Source organism: Charadrius vociferus, unplaced genomic scaffold (genome assembly GCF_000708025.1).
Source record: "Charadrius vociferus isolate BGI_N301 unplaced genomic scaffold, ASM70802v2 scaffold7, whole genome shotgun sequence".
Taxonomy (NCBI): Eukaryota; Metazoa; Chordata; class Aves; order Charadriiformes; family Charadriidae; genus Charadrius; species Charadrius vociferus.
The window spans coordinates 8,776,050-8,785,433 of NW_009649308.1; the positions used below are offsets into that span (position 1 = coordinate 8,776,050).

Below are 9,384 nucleotides of genomic sequence, written 5' to 3' on the forward strand. Positions count from 1 at the left end.
TTGTGTTGTGTTTTACTCCCGCCCCCCCCCCCCCCCAATCACAGTTAAGTGCTTAATCTCATCTAGGAGGGAGGCGAGTCAGTGAATATTACTCAGACTCACGCTCTTTATTTTTTAGGATTTCTTGGTATTTCCTCATTGGTACCCCAAATCATTCCCATGCTCTAAGGCAGGGAACAGCGGAAGTTATACCCCCAGTCAGACCGCAGCCCTTCACAACTCAAAAAGGATAGGAATTGGCAGACTAGCCCCAAGTTTGATGTCTCTGCCCCCAGCCCTTGCAGTCCTCCCTCCCATTCAACAGCTAGTAACTGCATAGTGTTTAGGCTTAATGTTGCTTTCCAAGTGGCTGAGGTTTTATATTTGTTTTCTTCTTTGCTTTGTTGAAAGTATGTGGAAGGATCATTTGAGAAATACCTTGAACGACTGGGAGATCCAAAGGTAAGACTAATCTAATACTTGTCAAGAGGTTAAAACTTGAGGAGGCTAGAACAGGAAAGTAATTAGGTGATAGTTTAAAATGTGGCAGTTGGGGTAGTTTGGGTTTTTTTAGATAGACCCTGATCCTTGGGTCTCATTTGCATAGCGAATAGTCTGGGTTTGTGCTGAATATTCACATGTATAAACAGTATCAATTTTAGTGGGGAATTTATGCTGGTGCAAAGGCACAATCTATGCAGACTGGACAGTAAAGCTGAGGCCTCTTGTGGGCCTTATTCATAATTGCAATTCTTCTCTAAGAAGGAAAATGTGAAATGTGTGGAGTGTACCTCACATTAAATGTTTATCAGGCTTTGCACTTCCCTTGCTGCTGCTTTTACCACCAAGTAAAATACTAGTGTTCAAACTCTTATTTCTTTAGACTTGAACCAATAAGTATGGTGAATGCAGCAGTCTCTGAACAAATGTAGTATTTTTCATTTAAAAAAAAAAAATGTATCTTGAGTGACGTGCTTAAGAGTCACTGCCAGAACTAGCTCCCTCTTACTCAGTTTGGTAATCACGGCCATCCCATGCTGCGGACCCCCCCCCATAAATCCTAGTATCTCAACTCAATGCATTGATTGTTTGTTTTAACAAACAAACATGAGTTTGGTTAGGTATTTTAATACTACAGAGGGCTAGAATAAAGTTCTTGGTGTTGAAGAAGGCTCTGCTATTTCATGTAATCTCATAATCTTGCATAGGAGAGTGCTGGCCAGCTGGAAATGAGTGCTTTATCAGTGATGTACAAGTAAGTGTCTATTAAGTTTCACTTTGTTTTGGACTTGATGGTGTTTAGGTTCTGGCCCTAAACCCTTTTATTTGTTTGTTGCTGAGATCCTAATGTGTGAAACATGGTGAGAAATGCTACGCTAACAAACTTATTTAACCTAATGTGAATGGGTGCCATCACAGCTCCTGTTCTCATAGCGTGCGTTAAGGGGAGGGTCAGTTTCCAGAAATGTTTGTTTGTTATCTTTTTGCTAATGTTAAACTCTGAAGCCAAGTGTTTACTTCTAGTGGCTGAAGGATGGAAAATGGGGAAAAAACAAGTGTAGTGGAAACACTGGGTGGTAGTTACTAGCATGACTAAAACTCATGTAGATGTTCTTGAAAGCTCCAGTAGTGAGGCGTACTTGCCCTACTTGGTGCATCAGCCCTGATGCTTATTTCAAAGGTAGCATAAACCTGCACAGGTGCTGCTGTTTTGCTAATAATGCTGCTGTCCTATAACAAGCAGTCTGGCTCTCCAGTAGTAGAAGGAAGAGCCATCCCTTTCCAGGTTCATTCTGTTCCAATACTAAAGAACAAAGTGAAGTTTTGCAAGAGTTACTAGTTCCCTGTACTAAGGTTCTAGTCCTTTTGCAGAGTGACTAAATCACTTGGACTTAATTATCTCAGTGTCTGAGTAGCCTGCTGTAAGCCTAAGTACTTGACCTAATCTGTGACTAAATAAAATGGTCTTTCCCAGATAATTCCCCCCCCCAAGATGAGTGGTGTTTGCTCATCTAGCTATTGCTGTATGGTAGCGTTCATTTATCAGGAGAAGTATTCTACTTGATTTTTCTATAAACCAACAGTGGATTCTCTAAACAGCTCCCTGTAAACTTCTTCATAACACGGCTCTACTAAGAGTGTGCTCTTTCAAGTCTTATTTTTCCTCTGCTTACCTAGGCGAGACTTTATTCTGTATCGGTACCCTGGAAAGCCACCCACTTATGCTACAGACAATGGCTTTGAAGACAAGGTGAGAAGTGAGGCACCCCTGAAACCTAGTTACCTCCAGTCCTGCTTAGTTGTAGAAACTGGCCACTGGAATGAGCTTTTGTAACTCCAGTGCTCTTCCATACCTGAACAAAACCCCAAAGCTGACTTCGGCTCATGGAAAAAGCACAGTATTTACACATCAGTTAACTCAAGCTTTACTTCCCATCTGAGGGGTGGTTTGTGTGCTGTTCCCCTGCCAATCTTTTTTGTTATTCCAGCTCATTATTGGAAAGAAGTTTAGTTTTGGCAGGAAAAGGTAACATCACAATTCCAGAATATTCTTTCATGTTTCTGAAATCTATTTGCGTAAAAACACTTCCCAGTGGGAATTTGAACTGACAGGGTAGAATGAAATACGTGGGTTGAGTTGAAGAGCAGAACAAGATATATTTATCTGTTGGCAAAGAGAAGGTGTTCTCCCCCACCTTCAGTACTTCTCTTCCTGAAGTTGGATGAGGTCTGCAGTTTTTGTTCCTGAAAAGGGGAAGTTAATGGGAATGAATTAATGTAACCAGCTGATTCACTTCTATGACATACAAATTGAGCCCAGTTAAGAATGGAAGCTAATAGAACAGCACGTCTACGCAAGAATTACCACTGGGGGCAAAAAGAAGGAACATAAAGGAGAAATACTCTGTATTACCTCCCATCTGACCCCTCTTGTTTGTTCTGCAGTCATGTAGATGTGCCTACACAATTATGTGGCTAGCTCAGGCATGATGCCAGTCAAATTGCTGCAGTATGGATTTCAGTATGGGCTATTATATTTGCCAAAGTGGCTAGTCTGCTCTGAAATCTGTGCTGCTGTAACTGTTCTTCTTTCTTCGTTTGTATTACTGTCTTTGTTTACATGCACTTTTTTTCCTGTGTAGTTTCCTGTGTAGCTTAATCTAATTCCAAAATGAGCTAACTTTAAAAATCAAGCAGTATGGTCTAAATGTGTGTTTGTCCTGGAAGGCTGTACCACCTGAGCTCTCATTAAGTGTTGGCAGCTGTCTGTCATTAGACTGCGTGTACAGGCAGCAGCTCTTTCTGGTGTTGCTCATTCTCACCATGAGATGAGAGCTTGTGTTGGCAGAAGACGTAGTGCACGCTGAATTAAGAGCCCTGGCATCCCAGCTCCTGCTGGTTCACTGGGAGGCATCCTTGCTGGCAATGTGCTGACAGCTGCCTAAGGGCTTCTGCCAGTTGTAGTTGCCTGTGGTCACATGCCAAGATGGGGTTTGCTGGTATACGTTCACTTGGTGTATCAATGCATATGTTGCAGAAAGCGTGTCTTCAAAAGGCAGCATAATATTGCTTATTAAAAGCAAGGCTTTTAATAGGGCTGGAGAAGCAGATGCTCTTCCAGTCCCTCAGGTAGAGAAGGGTGATATGTGCCTTTGATACTTGGGCAGTGTATCTCAGGAGTACTGCATTTAATGGCTTGTATTTATTGTACCTCTTGAGCAATTGGTGACTTCAGAGATAAGCTGGAAACAAACTCTTAATTTCATGTTTAATACAACATGATGTACAAATACATACTTTTTCTTTGTGTAATAGACAAACTTATTTAGAGACTTCACCTAGGGTTCAGTTTGAAGCTGATTTTACAGCTTTTTTGTGTTTATATTGAGAATATTTATTGTCATCTGGGTGTCACCTGTATAATGAAAGGATAATGTAGTCTTGAGCTAGGGTATCAAATAGAAAGAGTTAGGTTTTACATCATTCCCACCTTAAAGCCCTTTTTTTTTTTTTTTTTTTTTTTTCTCCTCCCCCCCCTCCCCTAGATTTTACTGTGTTGTTCCGGCAACGGCCATTATGACTCTGTGTATGCAAAACAATTCCAGGAAAATGCTGCTATTTGCCAGGGTAAACTTGAAATCATTTTTCTATGGAAGAGTATTATGGATTTTCATATGTTTATAGGCAATATTTGTTTTGGTTTTCAGGGATGGGGTGGAGAGAGATGAAAGCTCATTTATTGTATATACTCATTATTCTATCTGTTAAGTCTGATGTTGGACTAAATGACTTCCAGAAGTCCATTCTTCCCACCAGAATTACTTTATGATCCTCTCATTAATTGAATTTAATATAACTAGTGCCTTGTAACAGTAGATAACATCTGAAGATATGCTTACCTTGAAAATTGCAGCAGTTCTAATGGATCTGGTATTATCTTAATTTGGCTTGAGCTTTGTGTTGATTTGTTCAGCTGTATTATATGAGATCCTGTACAAAGATGTGTTTGGCATGGATGAGGAAGAATTAAGGTCTGCAGTTGAGGTGTTTCGAAGTGGATCCAAGAAGAACAGAAACAGTGGCTCTGCAGGGATTGAGGATGCAAACTTTGATTGTCTTCGTGAAAAAGTATCCAGAAATCCATCAGAAAAGAGGTAGTATTTTGGGAAGGGGATGTGGTAAAAGGGAAGCAAAAAAAAAAAAATTAAAAACCTTGGAAAGAGCAACTTTTCCAAGTTTCTTTGAATGTTCATGGGGTATTAATTTTTTTTCCTATCTCATGACACAAACGCAAAGCTGAAGTATATTGTGGAAGAGAGTGTACTTTCTTTGGATCTGGGAAGTGTCACATAATTGAACATCCTCTGCTGCTGGCTATGTTATAATTGTGTGTTACTCTGTAAAATGACAGCTTATTTGTAAATAAAATTGTTCGTTATGTCATCAGAATACTTTTTTTGTGAGAAACTTATTACTCTTATAAGCCTCTATAGCTCCGCAGAGGCAATAGTGTACTGAGAAAATGAGCTCTGCTTTATTTTCTTGTTTGTCCTTTTTTTAACGGAATTGTACCCTAAATAGACAGATAAATGGTGGCATTATCTAAGTCTGTTGGATCACTGAGGGGAACATACAGAATGTACCTATAGAAACCCTCATATCCTGCGTTGTTCAAGTCACTAGAAAGGCTTGAGGGATGCCTCTGATGGTTACTGGATCCTTGCAGATGACACTGGTTTGATAAGACTTAGAACAGGGTGTCTTGTACCTGACAGTTTAATCAGCAAGTGGCATCATCTTCATCCTTTCCTAATGCAAGCCCTTGTTAGGGGTGGGTGTTGGAACAAGTAAAGGTCACGTTCTTGAAACTAGGAAAAGGGTTGTCCTGTACTGCATCGCAGCCATGGCTAGAGTCTAAGGCAAAATCTACCACTTGATGGCACCATGGTGCTTTTTGAGATTGTATGAACAGTTGGTTGATTTTAGTCCTGGCTAGAAATTATGCATTGTATTTTTTGTAATCTTATTTTCAATTACTTAGAGTGGACGACTGGGAAGGCAATGATACTGACAATCCACAGGAAGATAAGTTCAAACAAAGCATTGAAGAAGAAAAGGTTTGTAAGTTAGGAAAGAATTCCTTATAGTGGTGTTTTTTTGTTGTTGTTGTATGATGTTACCCTTGTTAGGGCTAAACCCTCTTTCCTGATTTTAAAAAACGACTTTTTGAAAAGCGGGTGGCTTGTTTCTTCTATCTAGTTGTCTTTTGGTTTTGCCCTTGAGTTTCTATTAAATTGGATAAGCCTTTTTCCCTTCTGAGATTCTGTTGTTCTTCTTTAGTTAATTCTGCTCCCCACTCCCCCGCAATGATGGAGCTTAGCAGATCTTTCCTGATCTGCTGTTGTGTTTTGTTTTGTTTTTTCCCAGAAATGGTGTAAATCACTTCACCTTTGTTTTGAATGCAGTATAAATCACTTTGGAACAGTTTTAGAAACTCTAGAGAAACCTGTTTTCAGATATAATAACCGAAATTCCCACCAACATTTGAAGCCATGGCTTCTTTAGTCTGATTAGCTTTCTTTTGGTTCTTTTTGAGTAAAGAACATGCCAAATATTACTCTCGAACCTGTTTCTAACTGTTCCAAAGTCTGTTTGTTCAGCTTCTGAATGCTCACATGTGTTTTCATATTCTTGAGCTTTAGGTTTTAGGCAAATATAATGGAGGTGGAAATTTTGGAAAATAGTGTGTGTACATCTTAAAGTGGTCCACAGATCATGGCAGGATGGAGACTGTGCTGAACACATTAAATGTGCTTGTTAATGCTCTATTTCAACTCTGGTTTTAGCCTCCAGAAAATCCATCAAAGATGCCAGTTCCTTATAAAGTGCTAAAGGCACTGGACCCTGAGATCTATCGAAATGTGGAGTTTGATGTTTGGCTGGACAGCAGAAAAGGTATCTTTAAAAAGGGGGAAAAAAACCCATTTTTTTGTAGTAGGCTATGTCACCTGTTTCTTCACAGCTGAAACGTGAAGAGTACTGGTTAACCCAGCAGTCAGTTGTAGGTAGTAAATCTTTTTGCTAGTAACTGGTTTCTTGGCTTCATTTCAAAGTACGAAATGCACTGCTTCTGACACTGTATAATGGTGACAAGGTTGCTATAAATCTGACCTCTGCTACTTATTGACTGTAGTATGGGAAATACAAGGACTCAGAGTACAGAACTCTGTGTTGCCACTCTGTACTGGAAATCATTCAAATTTGAGAGATTTTTGTTGCAGCATGTGTGCAAGGGCTTCTTGCTTTTTAAAACATGATTTTGGCTTCAGAGTCTTATAATAATGAAGATCTCAAATTTATCATTGAGATCTGTCAAATGAGATGAGTTTTCTCTTGCTTCCCAGCTCTCCTGGGCTTGAATGTTCTGTAAAGATTTCATGATATTCGTGGCTTGGGACAGGTTGCTGCTTTTTGGCATTCACGATGGCTGATCTGTAATGCAAGAACTTACCAAGAAAAATAAGTTTTGAAGCGGTGTTTGATGTCTGACCCAAAGTACTTTGCATACTGAAGAATTTCAGCATTTTGTAACTGCATAATAAGCAGTAACAGCATTTTGTAACTGCATATAAGCAATAATAAGGGTCATTAAAATTCTTGGAACAGAGTATAGTAACTAATTACCTATGTAGAGTACTGACGTACAGAGAATCCAGGCAAGGAGTGGAGAAAAACCTACTGAAATCTACCAGCAAGGAGACTTTAGGCAATGTTAGGTTTTCCTGGATGACCTCTCATTTTTGCCAGGTGCCACTAGTACTCTGGCAAGACATCTACAACATTTTTAATACCAATCCCGGTATTAAGTGCAGGATTAACTTGATGCTGTCACAAAAGACATTGTAGTATTGCAGTAGTAGTGATACTGCGTTATCTGGATATTATTGATCTCCTGTGACTTAGCCTAGTTATGGTCTGTTATAAGAACATCTACAGTTACTTTACCGTTACTTCGGGAATGTTCAGATATACATAGGAAATATTTAACTCAATCAGCCTATAATTTCTAGTTCAATGCTGTCATGAAGTACTTGTAGGATACATGAAGAAAGAACAGTAGTTTAAAGGCTTTTTCCTTTTTATTTATTTATTCATTTATTTTTAGAGCTTCAAAAAACTGACTACATGGTGTTTGCTGGGAGACAGTACTATTTAGGAGACAAGTGTCAGGTTAGTACTCAAAGGAGACTCAGTTATGATAAACTATTAAAACTGCTTTAAATGGAGTATGGTAAGCCATAAAATCATTTGACTTCATAGAATTTTCAAAGGCTTTTCTCGTTCTCTTCCTTGTAGCTATTAATCTGACTTTCTTTTTAATTTAATTTCTAAAATCTACCATTAAACATTGGGTAGTGTGAAGGAAAAGCTGCTTGGAAATTCATTGCGAACCAGTGATACAGATCCTGTGACTGTGGAAGCTCCAGACCGAGAGCTCAAAATGCACAGGGTGTGCATTTGAGAGAGTTGTCTATTAGATTTCACTGGGGGTCACCAACAAGTCTGGACAGTCTTCCACTTCTTAACAGTAATGTGGCAAATATTTTTATAAAATAGAAAGATAACAGCTAAAAAGGGAGGAGTAGCATGATCTGGCTGGGAGACACTGAAAGGGAGGTCAGCTTTTTTTTGTATTCCAATGTTGTTTGTAGTGAGGGCATATTTTTTTATCACTGTTTGAGGTAGTGCTGATGACTCACTTCATGATGATTTTTTTTTTTTTTCTAGCTGAGCAGAGCTTTCCTTTCCAATTCCCTGTTTTATCTTCTGTTCTCCTCAGGTTCTTAAATAGTGGTCTTCCTTGGTACTTATCTGCTTGGCACAGTGTATAAAAATAAGTTAGAAAGCAGGTATCTTCTTACCTCTCAGTCACTCAGAAGACTTTTTTGTTTGTTTGTTTTCTTCCACCCTGAAGTGAGTACAGTGCTCTTTATTTTGCTTGCTATTTTGAAGAAGTGTGAGACTCCTGGACCAGCTCAGTAATATATAATCAGCTAGGAGCAGCCTTTGCTATTAGCGGTTCGTAGACAGTATTCTGAATCCCCTGATACAGTTTGGCTTCTTTTTTAGGGCTTCCCTTCTTCTCTCTCCAGGTGCGTCTGGAGCCTGGAGGTAAATATTACAATGCTCATATCCAGGAAGTCGGACAGGATGGCAACACGTTGACTGTATTCGTTGAGGAGCTGGCAGAAAAGTAAGCAGTCTTGTGATGACTTCATGTTTCATAAACTCTTTCTGGTTGAGTTTATATATTCGCAGATGCTTAAAATAGGATTGTTCAGGTACTTTGAAAAGAAAACCTAGGCTTTTACATATAAAGTGAGGCTTTGCTTTGTTGTTGGCTATCACTCGTCAAATAGAATGTTGCAAGAAATTTCTTCTCTTGGATTTCTAGTGACCAAAATCATTATTGTAATACTTCCTGTGAAATCTTGCTGCTAGCTCTTCTCTTGAATGTGAAAGTGGTCTTTGCAGTTTGGGTTTAATTCGTGGATAGCAAATTACCCTCTGCTGTTGGTTTCTCTGGAGTGTTTATGTTGTATCCAAACAATTAATTAATTGGCACTTCTGGTGAGTCTAATCACTTTCTCCACATTGCTGTTCAAAGCATTCGCCCTTCTGCAAACATAGAATTCGGCTTGATGACATACTGCAAGAATTTTGTTTTGTCAGATGCTTTCAGGTGTACCGCTGAAGGCATACAAATGCAGGGAAGAAAGACTTGACCCAGGAAGTCAATCGTGTTGAGACTAAATCCTAGCTAGCCTTTTTTAATAAGCAAGTAACAGTTACGTGTGCTTGGAGTCAGAGAAACTTTTTTTTCCCCCCACAAGCTCCCTACAC

At 39.3% G+C, this 9,384-nt stretch overlaps 1 protein-coding gene across 1 annotated transcript in view; it reads left to right on the top strand.

The window, feature by feature from the left end:
- Positions 1–9,384, top strand: part of ALG13 (ALG13, UDP-N-acetylglucosaminyltransferase subunit) — a gene marked incomplete at its 3' end in the record, with an annotated part of 16,211 nt that overhangs the window by 5,604 nt on the left and 1,223 nt on the right. The window contains exons 5-13 of the mRNA XM_009889353.1: positions 391–441; positions 1,188–1,234; positions 2,158–2,230; positions 4,026–4,107; positions 4,454–4,634; positions 5,522–5,597; positions 6,327–6,435; positions 7,646–7,710; positions 8,634–8,734. Coding sequence (XP_009887655.1) covers positions 391–441; positions 1,188–1,234; positions 2,158–2,230; positions 4,026–4,107; positions 4,454–4,634; positions 5,522–5,597; positions 6,327–6,435; positions 7,646–7,710; positions 8,634–8,734 — 785 coding nt within the window. The remainder of the gene's footprint in view (positions 1–390; positions 442–1,187; positions 1,235–2,157; positions 2,231–4,025; positions 4,108–4,453; positions 4,635–5,521; positions 5,598–6,326; positions 6,436–7,645; positions 7,711–8,633; positions 8,735–9,384) is intronic.